At 37.0% G+C, this 21,223-nt stretch overlaps 1 protein-coding gene across 4 annotated transcripts in view; it reads left to right on the forward strand.

Annotated features, from left to right (window-relative positions):
- The window catches only part of LOC135703522 (DENN domain-containing protein 1C), a 79,684-nt gene that overhangs the window by 38,688 nt on the left and 19,773 nt on the right, over nucleotides 1-21,223 (forward strand). For 3 of the 4 annotated variants that reach the window (XR_010517746.1, XM_065224758.1, XM_065224760.1), the window contains exons 3-8: nucleotides 4,097-4,421; nucleotides 4,493-4,925; nucleotides 4,990-5,138; nucleotides 5,206-5,346; nucleotides 17,129-17,161; nucleotides 17,271-17,780. Coding sequence is in view for 3 of the 4 variants with exons in the window: in XM_065224758.1 (XP_065080830.1) it covers nucleotides 4,097-4,421; nucleotides 4,493-4,925; nucleotides 4,990-5,138; nucleotides 5,206-5,346; nucleotides 17,129-17,161; nucleotides 17,271-17,780 (1,591 nt within the window). In the remaining variant the exon portion in view is untranslated. The remainder of the gene's footprint in view (nucleotides 1-4,096; nucleotides 4,422-4,492; nucleotides 4,926-4,989; nucleotides 5,139-5,205; nucleotides 5,347-17,128; nucleotides 17,162-17,270; nucleotides 17,781-21,223) is intronic. The other variant, XM_065224759.1, reaches the window with a different exon arrangement.

A 21,223-nucleotide genomic window follows, 5' to 3' on the forward strand; every position in this document is an offset into this window, starting at 1 on the left:
AGACTCCTTAGGTTCTGGATGTTTCTGGAATTTTCGAAGTGGTCGATGCTCTGGAACTTCCTATAAATTCTGCTTACACACTGTTTAATCTAAGGCTTAGAACAAATGTTATGATCTAAGGCCAACATTTCCAAATTCAGTCCCGTTCTAAGAAAACAACTAAAAATCCCAGACTTTGTGATATATTCAAGATCTGGAGCTTTTCATGTCATTACATACAAAGTGAAAACTTAATCATATTTTGCCGTGGAGTGTTGTGGTTTTGAGATGCTCGATAACCCTAGAGGGATCGGTTTTGCTTAATGAGCAGAATATCATAGGTTTAATCCCAAACTCTCCCACAACATAATAAACCGCCATCATTGGGTTCCGAGAGCATAAAGCGCAGTTAATAGCCAATCATTGAATTGTTTAAACCATGAGTTTCGAAAAGGGTGTATGCAGGCATGGAAAATCATTTACATTCATTTCATGCATTCATTTACATTCATTTGCCTCTAACTTTTTTCATCAACAGCATTCCGCAAAATGATGTATAGAGCTTCAGTAGGTTTTGTTATTAGCTACAACTTTTGCCCATAACTCAAATATGTATCTCTTATGAATCACGAATTAGAGCGGGCTGAATTTGTTACTGTTTTTAAATGAATGTAAAATACATTCATTGAAAAACAGTAGTGGCTTCTGTTCACTCTGGTTCAACATGCATAATAGATACGGATATTAGTTTTTTTTACAAATGTTGTAGCTAATAATAAAGCCTACAAAAGCTCCATACATTATTTTGCGGAATTCTGTTGTAAATGTTGAATTCTGTTGAATGTAAATGAATGCACGAAATGAATGCAAATGATTTTCCATGCCTGGGCGTGATCTAGTTTAGAAGACATTGTTGGCTTCTTTCAGAGACTTCGCTTCATTTGAATAGCTTTTTGTTAAGTCGGTCGTAGATTGTGGTAATGTAAGGGGCACGGTGGCTAGAGAGCAACCGTCTTTGCTTAATGAGTGAGGGTTAAAACCCAAGCCTCACTAAATTACTGAGTTGATCTATCATCCAGGTCACTATTGTAGAAAATTTTTAATAACATAGATTGTAGGAACGATTCAGAAAAATAATAAATATATTTAGACCAATGTGACGTGCGCCTGATCCGGTTCGGAAGAAATTGTTAGCTACTTTAGAGGATTTCATTTCAGTGTAATAGCTTCTTGTAAACGATAATGAAGATCGTGGGTCGTAGCTTGTTATGATGTAAAGGGGCACGGTGACCTTAGAGCGACCGTTTTTGCTTACTGAGCAGAAGATCGTGGGTTAGAACCCAAGCTCCTTTACATTACTGAGTAGGTAGGGTCGCATCATTTGTTTAACAGGCTTTAAAAGATTGCATCACTTCCCAATGTGAATCCAGATCGAACTTACCCTTCCCACTAACAAAAACGTCCTTCCCGTGACAACGGTGGATATGCAGAGGTATACTCGGTATCTAGTAACAACGGTTGTTGAAATATCAATCCTTTCCCTCCCCGATGACGTGACCGGCGCCGTTATTGACCTCAAAAATAAGGATTATCCACATTTTGTACACTGAGAATGGATTGCTAGTCCCAAACCCCATTCATATGGTTGTTTGTGCAAATTTCACTAAATCTGGTCAATCATGGAGTAGCAACTACTGATATGTATGTTTTCATGATTCTGAATTATCATTAAAATTTTCGTATTTCTACTTTAAAAAATTTCACATTCCTCACAGCCCTAATACGTGTTCAGGGTATCATCCAAACCATTTGTGGAATGGTTCTATAATATGGGTTATCATTTGGGTATGGACGTATGGTATTTTTTTTATTAGGAAGGCCTTGAAAAATTAATCAGAATTCTCAGAGTTTGCTTTTGGGATGGGTTGAGTAATTTCATCTTAATTCCTTTAAAATTGCCTTCCTTTTGACAGATACAAGTATTTCGTCCAGACTAGACTTCCTCAGTGTCAAGTGATCAAGCACCACTACTAAGGCTGTATCCAAAATGTTCAGTGTATTCCTAATTTTTTGTGGGTATTTGAGTTGTAAATTCAATATTTCAAGGCCAACAATTGAAATGGCCTTAACTCCATTTTGTAAACAAACCTTGTAAGGCCATTTTTTCGCGAACCAAAGTCTGCAATGGCAAACCACTATCTTCGGTCCCAAGCTAATCGATGCACCCCTCGAAACATAGGAAGGATTTTCCTATGTTTCGAGGGGTGCATCGATTAGCTTGGGACCGAACCCCTCATTTTATCTGTCAAACTTTCATAGCGAATCAAAACAAACATAGTGTAGTACTGGAATTTATACTAGAATGGGATACGTTAATCGATTTGCTTGGGACCAATAACCTAGTCAAGTAGTGAGTCAGTTTCGTATTGATTGTTGCTTCTACTATTACGGAACTTTTACCTGCCTGCAAAACTTAGTGTTCTTTAAGTACCTACTTTCTTTTATATCCCAGAATTCCGAGCATCCCGGGATTTTGATTTGGAATCACTTTTGCCCCATTAAAGTAATTCTTGGCTTATCTGGATGTGGATTTTGAACCCGGTTATTTTATCGCGAGTAGCATCTAATGAATTTATTTTCATCTCTTCTTTTCGTTTGGAATTAATTCAGATTCGCAGGGTGGCCACTGAACCGGGGAAACCTGGTATCGAAAACAACCGGGAAATAACTGGGAATTTGATTGAATCCTTAAAACATTTTTTTGTTTTACCGGCTATTTATATTTTTCATTATCTTGGAGGCGAACCAGCCCAAGGCTGAAAGCCTCCCTAATAAAGATAAATAATAATAATAATTTTTCATTATCTTAATTCACTTCCCGGGTTCTTCAACTACAATCGGAGTTTGTATTTGTTTGTTTTTCACAGCCAATGTAGTCCCCAGAGATTCCGGAAAATACCAAAATGATTTTCGTTGAATTCCAAATGCGATGAGTTTGGGAGAGATTCCAGAGATTCCCAGAAGGTATTCTGAAGGGTCCCATAAGGATTTCAAAAACCCCACAAGGGAATCCCGATTGAGATACTCCGAAATCTCTATCAGAATGAAATTCTTCTAGGGATTGTTTAGCATTCCTCTGGAGATTCGCCGAAATCCCTACTGAGATTTTTCTAGAGTCCGCCTTGGGATTATTCGGATTTTTTTTTAGATTTTTGGTATCGTTTCTGAGTTTCCATAATACATCAGGATTTTCCATAATTCGTTTTGGAATTCTCCAGAAACTATCGAGATTCTCCGCAACTAACGGAATTCCTGGCGTATACCAAATTAATTGTCTAGTAAATTAACAAATGGAATGAAGCGTTCGATGGATTTTCTAGATAGAAAAGAAAGCAAAAATCATGTGTCAAAACGGGAATATGACGAAACGAAATGTAGTATTATGCAGTCGCATGACACTCCATTCATAGAAACGACACCATCATTATTTTGGGCTGAAATTAGATTAATGTGCGAAAGGCAACTACATTAAATTCAACTCTCAAAGACGGTGCTCTCAATTTGAGGATACCAATTCGACACCTAATCGATAGCTACTAAGGCTCTGAACCATTTGGTGGATTATTTTAACTTTTGGTTAAAATTTGACAGATGAAAAGTTATCGATTAACCCTGCTATCCGAGCGTGGATACTTCTGACAGACAAGAAGTTAAATTTTGACGACCGTGGCTCGAAAACCGGTCGATCGACAGCACGGGGATTTTCGAACATAAGAAATAACTTTCGAAATGTCACTTTTAACCACGAGTTAAATTTAACTCGGCAAATGGTTCACAGCCTAAATCAATAAACCAACAATGAACGCGCCGGAGCTACCGTCCAACCACTGTCGCACAATTTAAATGATTCGATTGCGTATGTATTTAGGCATGTCACTGACCAGCGCGGTGCTTAGTCATAACTGAATGTCTCCGAACTGGCTCTCCGTTTCGTGTTATCTCGACATTGAAACACGTTCCGTTCGTTCCCACGAAGAAATACATATGTACAAATGAAAATGATTCATAGGGCTACGTTCTATCATGCTTCCTTTTCTTCTTCTTATTCCGACTTCAGGCGGACAATCCAGGTGCACTCGTTCGTACTAACCAATATCGATTCCAAGTGGCGGTTCGGATTCTGCAGGCATGATCCGAAATCACCGACCGCGATGGTCATCGTCACGTACCTGCCGTGGCACGATACCTTCATCCGCTTCCTGAATGTGTTGGCCGATGTGCGGAAAAACTCCCAGAGTGAATTCGAGTCATTCCTGACGGAAGCGTACAACAAGGGCGTCCCGGAACCGGGCGGATGCCTGAAGCTGCAGTATGACCGACCCGTACAGACATTCGTCTTCCAGAGGCCCCAGCAGTTCCTTCTACCCAGTATACCGGAAAATGTAAGAGCAACCGTTCATATTTTTTTTTTGGAAATTGATTTACTAATCGTCTCTCGATTGCACCGTTTCAGCACAACCTAAACCTGTACTACAACTTTGTGGAGCCAAAGTTCATGATCGGGGTGTTCGCCGCGATGCTGGCAGAGCGGAGAATCATCTTCATGTCGCGCCGTCTGGATGTCCTCTCGTCCTGCATCCAGGCGGCGAATGCATTCCTCTATCCGATGGTGTGGCAGCACATCTTCATCCCGGTCCTGCCGATGAAGATGAAGGACATCCTCGGCGCACCGATGCCATTTCTGATAGGCGTCCCGGAGGCCGTGTTCGAATCGCTCCGCCGGGAGGAGATCGGCGACGTCGTCCTACTGAACTGTGATAAGCGAACGCTGGAAACGCCGTTCGACGATGTGAAAAACATGCCACCGGAACTGGTCGCCTCGCTCAAGAAACACCTGGCCAACTCGACCGAACATCGGGGCGATCGGGTATCGAAGATATTTTTAGGTTCGTATCCAAGAATCAAAAATAAATTGCACATTTATTGAAACCTTTATTTTTCTGTCGGCAGGTATTTTAGTGCAATTAATTGGCGGCTACCGGGACGCGGTAAAGTTCAACGACAAGATCACATTCGATCCGGAAACATTTATCGACACCCGACCGTCGCATCTGAGGGCATTCCTAACCAATATGCTGCAGTTGCAGATCTTCCAGCAGGTAACATTCGGTGCTGCAACATATTTAAATTTAAGCGAATTTAAATTCTTCCATCCAATCCTTTCAGTTCATCGAAGAACGGCTGGATATGCTGAACACCGGGCAGGGGTTTTCGGACGAATTTGAGGTGGAGTGCTTCCGATATGCGGAAAAGTCCGGCCGCAAAGTGAAACAATACAAGGACCTGCTGAAGAACTTTAAGGATAAGGTACTGTCCGTTTTCTGATCTCTCATCCACCAGACTCTTCATGCACCACCGCCAAGTTTGGGTCGATTTTGTTCTGTTTGTGTGATCCACGTTCGACTGAATTTTAACCTTTGGAATTTGTGTTTAAATTTTGGGTTTCAAATCGCTTCAACAGCATTCGATCTGCTGCTACATCTTCATTCGAATTGTTATTTAAGTGTGCTTTTAATTTCCTTCATTTTTCGTTGCCGTAAAAAGATATAAGTTCTATGAGAGTCATGAAAGTCTCACTTTGTCGAAAAGTTTAATTGTGATATCCAGTGTTTTGAATATTTTAGAAGGAGCTTTGCATTAATTGATTTAATTTTATTAGGAGAGCGCATTTCAATCTACATAGATTTCATATAACTTTTTTTTATAGAAATGTAGGTACAGTCTTCGGTATTGCTACCGCAATTTACGATTTTGCTGTAAATAATATCTATGTTTAGAACATAGATTCAAACGATATTATTCGAGTGCTATGATGCGGGAAGAGATGGTCAAATTTATAGGATAAGTAAAGGCAGTTATGGAAACGTAATATTACAGCGATAAAATGCTCCTCAAACCTTGGAAAAATGCTCTTTTCCTGCGTAACTACTCAGATTTACTGTTCTGACCTTTTTTTTTTAGTCGGAGGAACGGAGCAACGGACAAGCGTCTTCAAAAACAGGCTTCTTAAGAATCTTTAGAAGCTTATTTTAGAAGCATTTTTTTTAGAACCTTCTTTTAGAAGGAGTTGGAAGGAAATGCTATACTAATATCAACATGAAGCTTTACTGTGATACTTCATTAGCTAGATAAAGTTTTGACGAGGATATATAGGTAGTTCCGCTAGAGTACAGCAGTGTGAAAATTGAACAGAAGTTTAAATTGAGCGAAGGGACATTAATGCGACAATACTAATTAAATGCGCACTCCTTCACCTTACTCATAGATGGATGAGAGGATTTGCAGTATGTCCTTTGATTGAATGTTCTTTTAGAAACTTATTCTAAACGCTTGCCCGTCGCTCCGCTCCTCTAACTGAAAGTTTAAGGAGATCGTTTTAATATTGCAAAAACCACATTCTCGATAAAAAAAAGGATGTTCTTATTTACCTTACCGTACTGAACACCCTTAGTAGTAGATAAGGTCAGTGTCAAAGGTTTCTGCTGACGGTAATTTTTTGTCCATGTTATAAGTTAGATGAGATTTTCCGATGAATTTTTAGGGCGCCCAAAGATGAACCTGCATCTGGCTGAAAATCTCTTTAATAAAGACAACCAACCAACCATAAGGGCGCAGAAGGATTTTCAGGAACATATGATCGGAAATTTAGACAACCATACTCCCGTAATACGGTTAACTGTCCCACGGTTCAGCAAGATTGCATGGAATATGGGACTATTAAACATATAACAGCAGCATAGTACCGTAGTAGCTTAATAATAGTTTATTCAGCCTAAAATTGACTTTTTAAACTAATCATACACTCCCGATCATAAGTTTAAGGACACCCCCAAAAAAAACATGACAAATTTGTTATGTTCATATCTCTGTCATGTTACGTCCAATTTTCGTTCTCTTTAGATCATTTGAAAGGTATTGAATAGAACTTTCCTCGTAGGCAAATTGTTCAATATAATTTTCAAATTTTGTGTGCTAAAATTTCACCCAAAGTTACAATATTTTTCAAAATTTACTCTGAAGAATCGTGACTGATTTTAAAAGTAGTAGTAGAACACTTAGGAATCGTCCCTTAATTATGTCACACTTTTAGGGGGGTGGGGGGATTTTGGAAACTTTGACGAGCATTACAAAAAACAATTAAGGTCCATATAAAAAATGTGACAAAGGAGGGGGGGGGATTGAAAATGGGCCAAATTTGCGTGACATAATTAATGGACCTTCCCTTTTGCTATACCATTCAAATAACCTTTGGAGATCGAAAATTGAACAAAACATATTTGCATGGTTTTTTGGGGTGTCCTTAAACTTATGATCGGTAGTGTACGTTTATGAGCTTTGAATGTCTTTTTAAATTCTACAATTTTTTATAAAGAATAACAAAGTTTAATCCGCAAAAAATACATGAAAAGTTCTCAAGGAATTTCGGTATTCATTCCAAAGACCTTTCATAAAAAAAACTCCAAGTATAAAGTAATTCCATAAGACCTTCTCGTGATAATACCTGGAGCGAATAAGAAAGAATTCCATTTAAACAAACCCAAACCTTCGGTATGGGGAGGAAACTATTTTTTTTAGAAAATTTGGGAGACCCCAAAAACTGTTCTTTCAATAAAGGTAAGGACTACTTTTACCTCTTTGTTATTGAAGTTTTAAACCGCTTTTTATTTATGTTTTTGACCAAATTGTTTGACTTTTTGTTAAAGTGTATTTTTTTCTGAAAAGGCAATCTAGTCTCCTACAACTTTGTCTCGGATGTCATTTCAATTAGATGAGCCGTTTGCGTGCTATAACAAAATCAAAATTTAGAGTATTAAGATTGGGATAAAATTAGCTTAGCTAAAAATTAAGATAGCATTCAATCGAAAACAACAAATCAAAAAGACTGGCAACTCTTTCATTTTGTCATACGAACACTATGATCAGGTACAATCGCGTCATCTGCCGCTCAAAGGTAAATGCTTCGAACGAATTTGATAGCAAAGATTACATCCTCAGAAGAAGGGTTTGTGTATTTACTCATTTTGCTATGCGTTGCTTCCACCTTCACTCAAGCGCAGCGCTATTGTATCTGTCGCTTAGATTCTGGCAAAGTTGCCAGTCTTCTTGATATTATGTCTTCGATTCAATCTTAATGTCTAGCTCATATTTTCACAAATAAAATGTTGTCCATGTACTATATTTAGTTACATTGAATTCACATGACAATTTTTGAACAACATTGCTCATTGGGACCATGTATACTAAGGAATTTTGGGAAAGACGATAAGGAATACCGTACTGAAAACCGGGGAATAATCAGGAATTTAAAAAGTAACCGGCAAACCTGGGAATAACAAGAAAATCGATTTTTTTTTTGTTTTTATTTTTGTGAAGGACTTTAACCAAGTTGTCATTTGTCCATAGAAAATCAATGAGAGGATCGGTAAAAATCAATAAACCTTGACATACGGTCATTTAAATTATGGGTTGTAATATGAAGTTTTGTTTTCTACTCAAGTTTACTATAAACTTTTCGGAAGAAGAGAACTAATATTTTGACAAAAATATCAACATAACATATTCAAAATTATAATAGGATTCTCTTAGTAAAAACAATGCTATTGGAATTGTTTTTTTTCTCGTAATTACCTTGGAATTCTCTTTGAAATTCCCTTGAACTCTCCTAAGAATTTTCAATGCTTCTTTAAATTCCTTTACGACTATGCTGAGAATAAGATTCCTTCTTCACCTCAAAACTCTCCACAGAAATCTTTTGGAATCATACTCAGAAATCTCTTGTTATTTTCTGTTCTGAATTTTCTTGAAATTTTTCTGATGTATTTCTTTTTAATTCTCCTCATTTTTTTTAAATAATTGACGAATTTATGAAATCTTAACTACCTTTTGAAAAAGGTGGAACTTTTCTTCAAATTTGTTTATACACAAAATTAGGAACAAAATCAAAAGTGAATTGTAGAAAACGATGTGAGCATTCATCATTCACTTATCAAATTTAAAATATTTTTTCTCAAAACTTTCATTTTGGAAAATTACTTTCAAAAAATATTTACATAGCTTCTAGTACTACACTATGTTTGTTTTGATTCGCTATGAAAGTTTGACAGATAAAATAAGGGTTCGTGGATTTTCCTATGTTTCGAGGGGTGCATCGATTAACTTGGGACCGAAGATAGTACCAGAGCTACGCCAAAAAGTTGAGCGCGTTTCTTCGGGACCTTCTAGTCTTACAGTACGGCATTGCAAAAATTATATTAGAAAGTAGAAAGCCAGCAAAGGACAACTTTGAGAAAGGTGCCAATCGGATCGATCATCCCCTTTACCAAATTCATCCGTAGATGAATTATGGTTAGGGGTGTGGATTTTTTTCCCTCCGACTTCCAAGGAAATTTTGCATCATTGTTCACTAAACGCTAACTTGAAAGTATTCACTAATGGGGGTAAAAAATACTCATTTTGAAGAAAAGTGGCTTAACTCATTATTGAGTAAAAATTCTACCCATTATTGAGTATCTGTTACCCATTAATAGGGTACAGGGTACTTTCAATGAACTTACCCCTAATTTTTCAAAACAACGAATCCGATATTTTTCAATAGATCATAGCACAAAAACGGGTCATCTAATCGAAATGATGTCTGAGAAAAAGTTGTAGGAAACTGGATTGTGTTTTCAGAAAAAAAAAATCAATAATGAAAAAGAAACTGTTTTTAACTTCAATAACACAAAAAAAAAACATCTTTAAGATTTTAAACCTGATGAGCTTTCAATATCAAAACTTTTAATTTTTCAGAAATAGATACAATAGACACTTTAAAATTGACCAAAATCGTAGATTATCAACTATTAGTACACATAGTAAACCCTTTTTTTCACAAATAATTTTTATTGTTTTCATGTAGAAAACATATTTTTTAGAATCCTAATGAATGTGGGCGTCTTAGTGGAATACCTGTATAAAGAGAGAGAGAAAGATAAGTAATTTCCATTTAATTCCACTACCTTATTTGCTTATCCTTGACAGATACGCGTATTTCGTCTACAACGTGCAGACTTTTTCAGTGTCTTGTACTAATAATCGAGTATTAGTACAAGACACTGAAGAAGTATGCATATTTTAGACGAAATACGCGTATCTGTCAAGGATAAGCAAATAAGGTAGTGGAATTAAATGGAAATTACTTATCATTCTCTCTCTCTCTCTCTCTTTATATTTGTTAGTTCAGAAAATCGTTTCCTATGATCAATTAAAATAAATATTGCGTGAAAACAAGTTCAAGAATTTTTCTAAAAGTTCATGTTCTACGTTTTTAATTAATTTTGATGCGTGCATTGTGCCCATATCAGAAAAGTTAGCATTTTTTTAATAAATAAATGTAAGTTTAAAAATCTTCAAAATGTAAATCTTTTGTTATTGAAGTTTTAAATAGTTTTTTTTTTTTTAATTAAATTAAACTTTGTCTCAGATGTCATTTCAATTAGATGAACCGTTTTCGTGCTATGATAGATCAAAAAATACCGAATTCCAGCACAAACGTGGCTTATTGCCCCTAGCGAATAATTATGCGAAGTTTCATGGAATTCCGCGAAGTAGAATCTAACAGGTTTTATCGTTTTTGAGGTAATTTTTTTGGATAAGGCAGAAAATTAATTTACAAAATTGCATAAGTATATTATGACGGGAATTTAAAAAAAAACCTAAACAGGATTCAAAGGGTGCTACGAGTATAATTTCAAAGGTGCTGAGAAAGATTCAGAAGAGAATTTTGAGAAAAATAATTGACGAATTTAACGCCAACTCGTCTCGACTTGACAATACCATCTCAGATTCTCTTGGAATTCTCCTTTAATGGATGTAATGTCGGCCTAAATGCCACTCATATGGGCCCATACACAAGTTCCGAAATGGACTAAATTTTCAATTGCGTCCAAAAATATCCATTAGGACCGTCCCAATGACGTGTTCTTCTAGATAAAATTGATAAATAGCAGATTTTTAGCGAATCTTAGAATCCATAGGCCAACATTAGAGCCAATTCCCCTATGTCATTTTTTCTACGACTAATGTTGAGAGTAAATAATTTGTCTTTAAAAATCACATCAACTCACAGCTTGATTAGGAAATTTGTATTTTTAACATTAATTCAAACTGAGCGTGATTTGGGCAAGAAATGTTGCGTTACCTGTCCGAACTGTCGGAATCACTACTCGTGAAAAAATTTGTTTCCATATTCGTGGACGGCAGACATGAACCATAGTTAAGCGTGATTACCTCTCACCCCAGCAGGCCTGGGTTCAATCCCAGTCGGCGCCACCGGGATGTTCTGAGGCATAATATCTCTGATAACGCCTTCTTTCGGATGGCAAGTAAAGCCGTTGGTCCCCGGTTCATGAGTTGATGGGTCGATAGGTAGGGTCCAGGTGTGGGAGCTGCCTTCCTGGCACGTCGGTAGCATTGGTGCTCAGCACGGAAAACAAGATCGACGGAAAAAACAAAGCAAAGGAAAAAAAAAACTATAGATCACGGCTCTGTTTCACGAATATAGGAACGCATTTTTTGCGAATAATATTTTATTTTTAAACTTCGTGGTCTACACACCAAATTTGAGATTTAGATTTCAGTAAAACGGATTGCTAGATCATGATCAGCAAAGCAATGCTTTACTGAAAAACAGCAAACGATATTTTTTACCGAGAAATTCAGCTAACATAAACAATTGCTGGCCACCCAGTTAAGAGCTGTCAAACTGATAGCATCACAGTCGCAAGTATTTTGCGTTCGTACAAATCCGTCCACACCGCAGGAGGTAAAAAACTACAAATTATGTAGGCAAGGACACTGGCTCGGACACTGATTATATTTAATAAATTATACATGGAAAAGAGCCTGACGATTTTGTCTCTATTATTTGTATATTTGTATCAACGATCTTTTACAGAAGCTAGAAGTCCCCAGTGAAAACAATTTCGATTTACTGAGTTTAATAGTTTAATCAGCAAAATGCTACTAAATGTCATAATTCTTTATTGTTGAAAATCAGTAAAGAAATATAGCTGAAATATTTGCTGATTTGCAGTAAAATGTTGTCATTTTGACAGAAGTTGGAATTGCTGGAAGATACAGCAGCATTATTTTGCTGGAAAGTTTGCTGATCTTTCATTAAGTCTAAAATCAGCAAAATTTTACTGATTTTCACCGATTAAAATTTGGTGTGTAGACATTCAAGTTCCGTTATCTTTAAAATTTGTCCAGATTATAATATTTCAAGCCGTTTCCCTTCCCTGTGATCTCGAAATTGTCATAGACCTATCACAAATTTTCAGAGGCCTTGAAAAAATCTGGTCCAGTATGACTTTTTTACTTCGTAATTTAAAGCTTTCTAAGACTGAGATGTCTAAAATGCTCTTGGAAAATTTTGAAGCTAAACACATTTTTTCAAAGATCAGAAATTTGAAGTCCAATAGCTTTAGTATCGAGAAAAAAAATCATTTTGCAGAATCTTGAGTTATTTTCTTAGTTTATTCAATTGATGATGATAAAATTGGCATGTCCAAATACACAAAAAACTATAGGTTAGGTTAGGTTTCAAAAAACGTTTTCTATGTATCAAAAGCATTTAAATTTTTCTAGGACTGTGAACTTACATTACATTATATATCAGGCCTTTTCAAAATATCGAACATTGTTCCAGACAACACAATTTTCTCGATTTGTTAGTCTAAGAGATATTGAATTTTAAGCTATTTTAAGCGTTTAAAAAAAATCAAATCTTTAAAATTAATACCGCAATCTTACATTTTTTCACTATCGAGATTCTAGACGCATGTAAAATTGTCTATGTCCGTCTTGAAAAATGTTCCTCGTGCCATAACTATGAGATTTTTTCTTAGACTGAGATTTATAGGTCCCAGAGTTATGGTTTTTCTTCCCTATGCATGATGTGTTACAGAAGTATCTATAACCTAGATCTTGAAAATTTATTGTCTTAAAATTGTCTAAATTTGTTTAAGTCCGAGACTTTAAACCTTTTTCCTCTGTGTCTCAATGTTTTGAATTAATCGCCAATTCGCGATCTGAATGTAAAACCAACTTAGTAGATAAATTGTTTGCTTATAAAAATCGAGGAAGAAAAACTAGTGCAGAGTGATTAAATGGAGGTTAGAATTGGATAGTGCTTTTGTTTATTTAACTACAGTGTTCGTCCGTTGTTAGTAACAAGCTTGGATTTTTTTTATATTTGCTAAAATCGAACCGTTCGAAAACCGAACGGCGATAATTTTTATTTTTTTATGAATTACTATGGATTTTTTTTTAGTGGCGCTGGTGGTTTAGTGGTAAGCGTGATTACCTCTCACCCCAGCAGGCCTGGGCTCAATCCTAGTCGGCGCCGCCGGGATGTTCTGAGGCATAACATCTCTGATCACGCCTTCCTTCGGAAGGGAAGCAAAGCCGATGGTCCCCGGTTCATGAGTTGATGGGTCGATAGGTAGGGTCCAGGTGTCAGGGCTGGTAGCAGGTCACTTTTTAGTGACTTTGTCACTTTTTTGAAGTCAGTCACTAAAAAGTCACTTTTCAAACCAAAAAGTCACTAAAGTCACTATTTCCCTAAAAATAGTCACTAAAGTAACAACATTTTTAAATTGAGTACTTGGCACTAAGGAAGTTATAAAAGAAATCTGGGATGATTTCTGAGGATACTTCCAAGAGAACTCTAAAGACTAAAGAGTTCGAAATAAATTCCGAGAAGAATTCCAATGGAATCGGCTTTTGAGGGTTCATTCTCTAAGGAACTCTTCGAAGAGTTTCAAGGGTATTCTGAGATGGATTTTTGTTTTGAGAATTCTGAGAAAATACCATGGGAATTCTGAGAAGAATACGAATTGAATTTCCAATATAATTCAGGGGAGAAGTTCAAGATTATTCTAAGCAGAAATTTGATGTTAATTTCATGGAAATTCTAAGGAGGATTCAAGTAAATTTTAAATGGATTTAATGGAAGAACCTTCATGGAAATCCTGGAAGAATAATTAGAAAATCAAATATAATCTACTTTAACTAATTATGATTTATTAATTTATGCATGAAGTTATCGATTCAAATAATTGGAGATGTTTAACGTCAAATATCAGACTTAAAGTGAACATTTTATACGATAGATGAGAAGATGAAAGTATAGAGTTGAGTAGTATTAAGGTAGTGTGAAAATTGTATATAGAAAGTAGAAGTAGAAAGCGAGCAAAGGTCATTTTTTAAAAAGTTTCGAATCAGGTATAGCAATCAGGTAGATGCTTACGTCAGATGGCGATTTGAATGTGAAACAATTGATTGAACTGTTTCCGCACATAGGAGGTACATGAGCAAATCGGCGATCATCCCTTTTGCCAGTGTGGCGGAGTGAAACACCCCTCACTATCCCTCATCAACGGATGAGTTTGGTAAAAGGGATGCTCTACCCGATTCGTACCTTCCTCAAAATTATTTGAAGCTCGCTTTTTTACTTCCTATATACAATTTTCACACTGCCGTAGTACAACGAAACTATCAACTCTATACTTTATTAAAATGTCCACGTTCAGCATCTCCAACTACGAAAATAATCTATTTCCAAGAATGTTGTCCATTGTTTTGCAAAGAATTTCCAGAATGAAATATTATTTTTGTTAAACTTGCAAAGTTTAAGAGGAGTGGAAGAATTCTAAAAAAGTTCTTGAGATCATTCTGAATTTTTTTTATGAAATATTCTTAGCGAATTATCAAAGTTATATCAAAGTTTTAAAGATTTCAATGGCAGAATCAAATTCAAGATTTTCGATAAAAAAAATGCTGTCCTTGTAATGATCTATTTAACCCTATTTAACAGTAACATTTGAAAAAATCTTTGGTAAAATCCGGAAATTGCACTTCAAATGCTCTTAATAGGAGATTCCGTTGAGAGTTTCGATATAATTAGAGGAAATCATGAAATGTCATTTTAAGTTCCATGATAAAAACAGTTTATTTCAATATTAAACCTTATTTGAGTTTCTGAGTCATCATATAAATGTAACTATTGGTTACTTATTTATTATTCAAAAGTCACTATTTGGCACTATTTCCGTAATTTTAGTCACTAATGTCACTTCTATTATATCGCATCAGCGCTACCAGCCCTGAGGTGTGGGAGCTGCCTTCCTGGCGTCGGTAGCATTGGTGCTCAGCACGGAAAACAAGATCGACGGAAAACAAATCAAAGGAAAAAAAATAATTTATTTTTCCATCCAGAAGTCGTCTTTCATAGAGCTATTTTTTTTTTTACTTTCTAACTGTGGTAATTTCAGACATTTCTTGGTTATCGCAGGGAAGAAGACAATATTAGAATGGAGCCAAAAATCTGGATAATTGGTGGCCAAAACGAAATGGCTTTTCTCGGGGCTTCCAGAAACTTCTTTTGACATCGCTTGGAAGTTTCCCCTATTTTTCCCAAAAACTTCTTTCTGATTCTTTTTTCTAATCTCTTCCAATTGATCCTCTGGAAATATGTTTCGTCTGCCTTTGAAGGTTTTTTTATTTCACTCGGCAAATGGCCATTCTTAGGAATGCGATTCTACCTTCTTATAATTGCTCTTTCTTCATTTAAGGTTTATAAATTTAGCATTGGGGTTTTGATCTAAGTTCCGTCCAACTAAGCATAACCCGTACTTTGCCGCTCTTTTTCGAACAGATTTGAACAAGTAATGGAACGTTTCTACTAAAGATGACTTCTAACTTGATTTACCTTTTTATACGTACCGTTCGATTTCGAGTCAAAAATTGTTAAATTGTTCTAATTCCGTCCAAATGCATTTAAACGCCATTGGATTTTCTTCATCATACTTTCTCCGGTAGGAAAAAGTGTTTCCCTAGGTGCGCTTATTTTGTTTTTAAAAACAGTAGTTGTCAACATTTAGTCTTTGTTTTGTAGCTTTTGACCGTCTTTGTTTTGTAGCTTTGAACCGTAGTAATGAACCAAACGTATTTTTGCCATTCCATGTTGAAATCATTGATATTATTGATGTTTTCTATTCGATAGATTGGAAATAAACGATTCCCAAGTAACATTGTAAGTTTAATAGAGGTTTTCTAGCATTCTACAAGTCTGCATCGTGGTCTACAGACCCTCACAAAACTAATATTGTTACTTGGGTTGGAACGAAGTAGAGCAAATTTATAGTCAACATTTTCTCGGAAACAGGACCAGACAGATAGGCCCCCGAAAGGCCTATGTTATGATAAAAATAAAAATTGTGCTCCAGACAAAAATGAGGTTTCGGACTAAGACATATTTCCAAGATCCTGGATCATGGAATTTGGAAATTGGAAATTGCCACACTTAAGGCCATAATGTTGGACCAATTGTCAAAGTTTGCAGTCTCAAAATTTCACTCAAACACATTGTCGGCCACTTTTTTAGGTGGGAAATGAAATAATCGGTGAAATCACATTCAACCAACAGTCGGTACCTACATTGAATTGTAAAGAAAATATTAATTCTATACTTTGTTTATATCCAAATGCGCTCTTCCTAATATTTTAATCCTAAGTTTTTTTTTATAAATTCTTGCTATACAAAGTATTTCAAATCAGTATTGATCGTCCAAATGTCTTAGTTTAAGACACTTTATGAATGTGATCTATTTAAGTTTAAGAAATTTTCTTTGAATAAACGGCTTAAGTTTCGATTCTTCAAACTACCTGCTTCTTTTTATTTATTCATTATTTTTCCATCACCTTCGTGAAACACCAACTCATCATTGTCTTTAAAGCAAACATCAATCATCTTCCTTTCGTTTCATATCGAATCCATCTCGACGTGGGTTTCACGCAAAATCATCACCATATTCGACGACGACAATCGACTGCCATTTTTTGGCCTTCACACACACAAAAAAACACCAATTCATTCAAATCTCCGGCTTCTAATGCGAAAAACCTTTCGTTTTTCTTGAATTGACGCTCCCGCGCGCTTGCAATACAATCGCCACCACAACCACCACCACCACAATCTGCCACCAATCATGTGCCCGTCCCCGTGTGTGCGCCTCTTTGCTCGTCATTTTTGTCCGCGTGCTCGCAGACCAACCCGGCAGTTCGGTCCGCCGTCAAATCGGTGAGTGGGATTGTTTTCTATAAACTATTGCTTCTAAATTCATCGTTGAAATTCTACCAATGTGACTCATAACGGTGTTCTAATCGTCTAACCTTTCACCCCCACCCAGGTCAAAGAAGGTGGCAAAGGTGTCAAGACGGCCTACAAAGGCCTCCGGTCCAAGTTCCGCGAAACGACACCACCGAAATCGAAGCTGGACAGCAGCATCCACTCGCACATGTCCCAGTACGACGTGGGGCACCAGTCGGCACCGAACTCGCCCGTCTTCAACAAGCGGCCGCAGACGATTGCCCTACCGGACGACTCGTCCTACCATCACACCAATCACGCCCAAATGCTGACCCCTTCCAGCACGTCCCTGTACAACTCGCCGCACATCGTGATGAGCAACAGCAGCCATAACAATTACAACACCATCACCGGGTGCAGCAGCAGTAGCGTGATGATGAACAATAACAACAACCACCACCACAGCAGCAGCTACAACACGAGCAGTAGCGACGTGCGGAGTCCGTCGCTCAGCTTGAGCCCAACCAGTTCGAACTCGTCGTCGGAGATGAATCTGCTGCAGGAGCTGCAGCATCTGGCGTTGTTCAAATCGCCCGCCGTCAACCGGAATGTAAGTACCGTGGACGAGTTTCGTTTTTAGGTTTGTTTTGCGAATGATGATTGCTTGGTTTGAGATATTTTCTTTTGTTCGATTTCTAGAGATAAAAAGTATTAGTTTCCTTAGCATATTTAGTATGAATTGTTTTGAGTTGAAATGAACACCTTTTTCTGTTTTTGGATTTACCACATCTGAAGTTAGCAACACCCAGAACAACTATCGGTACATACTAATCGGAAACAATGGTTTTGGCAAACAAATTGACAGAGCATCAAATAAGTTTTTTTTTTTTGGTTTGGTTCTTTTCTGTTTTCTGCGAACTAAAATGATGGCAATGCATCCTGCTTGGGTTTCAAATAAAACGCAATATTCTTATTATAAATATTTATACCTGCCAAGAGCAAGAGCAGCACCATTATGCATGACAGCTAGCGTTGGATGAAGTAAATCTGTAACTGAACAATTCGGGCGAGTGAAGAAGGATCGTTATCAGTCAGAGATATGACGAGCCACTTTGTGTAACACTGTAAGTAAGTAAAACACGTGAATCGTGAACCATTCATATCTAGATAGAGCTGGAATTAGGGCGTAACAGCTTTTGTAAACAATGACTTCTCTCGATGATTTCTAGAAAGCCAAGGCTCGCTCACTCAAATCACCGTCACCATCGGGTAGGGAAAGACTTCCCCTTCCCGTTGGTTATGTTGGTTGGCGTGGGGGTGCCTTGAGTTTCGAGAAATCATCGAGAGAAGTCATTGTTTACAAAAGCTGTTACGCCTAAATTCCAGCTCTATCAAGATATAGTAACTATGTTGCCGTTGGAGCTAACAATTTCCTTTCGTCGAAGACATCGCTTTGGTACATATGTACGTAGAGACTTGAATTAGTGTACATCCAAATAGAAGACGAACCCTGGTTGTAGATAGTTAAGTGCAGGATTTCACTCAATGGATCAATGTAAGCTGTCGGTTTTGATCTCACTCATCCTTCCAATGGGAAAAAAGTTATTCAAATAAATAATGTCTGAAGATACAATTTTTTTGGAAAAATGTCGTTTTTTTCCGCTTATTCCTCATAACTATCTCAACGTTCTCTCAATTTATTTTATTTCAATATTGAGCAAAGTCGGTTAAACAAATGAAAGAAACGCGATATTAATGTTGGCAGTTGCTATCATGATGAAAACACATTTGGATTTTATTTGTCACGAAATAAGTCGGATTACATATTGTGCTTTCAGTTTTTTAAATGAAAGCAGCTTAACTTCAAGTTCTGCTGTTAACGTCTTGTTGAATCTAAATTGATTGATAAGCGTTTTAGTAGAATAATTGTATACCTTTTTCGTCGATTTCTCCTTTTAATTCTACTACTTTTACAAAAGAAGTAGAGTCTTGTTGAAATTGAACTAACGATTATTGTTTAATTGTTTTGTTGAACACATTTCAGGTCATTCGTGACTACTCCGGGGTGAGATTTGAACTCAAGTCTTTCAGCGTGAAAAGCATGGATGATAACCGTTTACGCCAGGCCCGTATTCAGTTAAATATTATGAATGCAAAATCAGTAATCAAATTGATTTCTTTGAAAGCAGGATTAGTTTTCTGTTTGATTCAACAGTGTAAAATGCTGCTCTCATTTTTGCTGTGTTAACCATTAAGTCAACCAAGATGGGATCAACTGCAGTATTCAAAATAAGTTACATCATTACAGTAAATTTTGATGTCAATTTGATCTCCAGCTTTGCTTGGGTAACGTTATATTCTGTATACTGAATAGGGGAAATGGATGTAAAGTTGGCCTAAATGCCCCTACATAAATTCAGCAATCGACTAAATTTTCAATAGCGACCAAAAACTTCCATTAGTACCCTCCCAATGACGCGTTGATCTAGATAAAATTTATAAATTGGAGATTTTTAGCGATGGGCCCAATCTTAGATTCATAGGCCAACATTAGAGCCATTTCCCCTAGCAATTCAACAATATTCCATTTATCTGCAAGTCATTTTATTGAAAAAAAAAGTAAGAGGTTGTATCCCTATCCAAGACACGACCGTAGATTTGACGTAGGATTACGTGCTCTGTATCAATATTCGGTGACTGTGTTAGGGAAACCACTTTTTTTCTCGTTACGGAAACGCCTCGTTTTCTGATGACAAAATTACGCATTTTCATGCACAAAACGCACGGAATTTTTGGTCTATTCAAAAGATAATAAAAAAGTGAAAATTGATTGGAATTCTATTTCTTGCTAAAATTTTCCATTTGCGAGATATTCGCGATCAGCATATAGATTTGAGATTTTTTATGATTTTTTTCTAAGGTCCTAGAGAAAACCTTACCTCAATACGAAGTGTTTCTGGTTAACGGACAAGGTATGTGGTATTCGGTCATCGCGAGAATTTGTATGTACCAGTTCAATACTGTTACGCATTTAACCACAAACTTTTGGTTGCTGGGTACATAATGAAAGCGATTTGGGGGTGATGTGGCTGCCAGCAAGGCGAGCGAACGGTCCATGAAAATTAACTCTTAAACAACAATAATTTATGGTGGTCCTGAACAGAAGCGTTTTGTCGTGATGGTTGAGTAATCCTGAGCTGTTAGGGTGTTCAAGACGGATGAGGCTTGCGAGCTGTATGTTGTTTGGAACAAGGGTGGCCCATAGATGGCCCACAGCGGCTCATGAAGAGCAACTGAATCCGATCAGTAGCTTCTTCCTCCTTCGTCGGTAAATCGAGGGCTCTTGTGGGCAGCCTTGATATCTAACTGCTGCGGGGAGGCTTTCGTTGCGTATTGGAGAAAAATGCACAACGCCACGCGCCGGAAGCACTGCTGCTGATGATGACCGTGATTAAATAAACACCGTTCGGCGAGACCTGATGGAAGTCGATTTTGAAATCTGTGTTAGGGAAAGCGCTTTTTGCAGGCAATCGGTGATCGGTGATTGTGCAATTTCATTCAAATTCAGGAAAATATTTCTGAATCACAGTTATTTACTAATAAATATAACTGAGGAAGCTTTAGCGTGAAACTTTAAAGGCACAAATGTCAGCTTCCACAAAACATACAAATTTGAAATTGCTACTCCTTGTTTGCTGTGCTACTACAAACAGAGAGTTGCAATTTCAAATTTGTATGTTTTGTGGAAGTTGACATTTGTGCCTTTAAAGTTTCACGCTAAGGCTGCCTTAGAGTATCACCTTAAGGATGATTGTTCATTTGAAATTTGAAATAGAGGTGCGAATTTCTGGTCACTCAATGCTCAATGTTGTATTTTGCAGCAAACATTGTTCAAAGAAAATATTATTTTGATGATTTTGGGCTGGGTATAGGCACATTTCTGAGTTGAGCTGAGATCTTGAGGGTTGAAAAAAAAACATTTCCGTAGACGCTAGACGTTGTTAGTTGTTGCAAAATATATCCTCCAAATGGTTATGTGCGTCTCTTAATAGA

The sequence above is a fragment of the Ochlerotatus camptorhynchus genome, unplaced genomic scaffold, assembly GCF_037179485.1.
Source record: "Ochlerotatus camptorhynchus isolate MF236.1 unplaced genomic scaffold, CSIRO-AGI_Acam_v1.1 ptg000215l, whole genome shotgun sequence".
NCBI classification, from domain to species: domain Eukaryota; kingdom Metazoa; phylum Arthropoda; class Insecta; order Diptera; family Culicidae; genus Ochlerotatus; species Ochlerotatus camptorhynchus.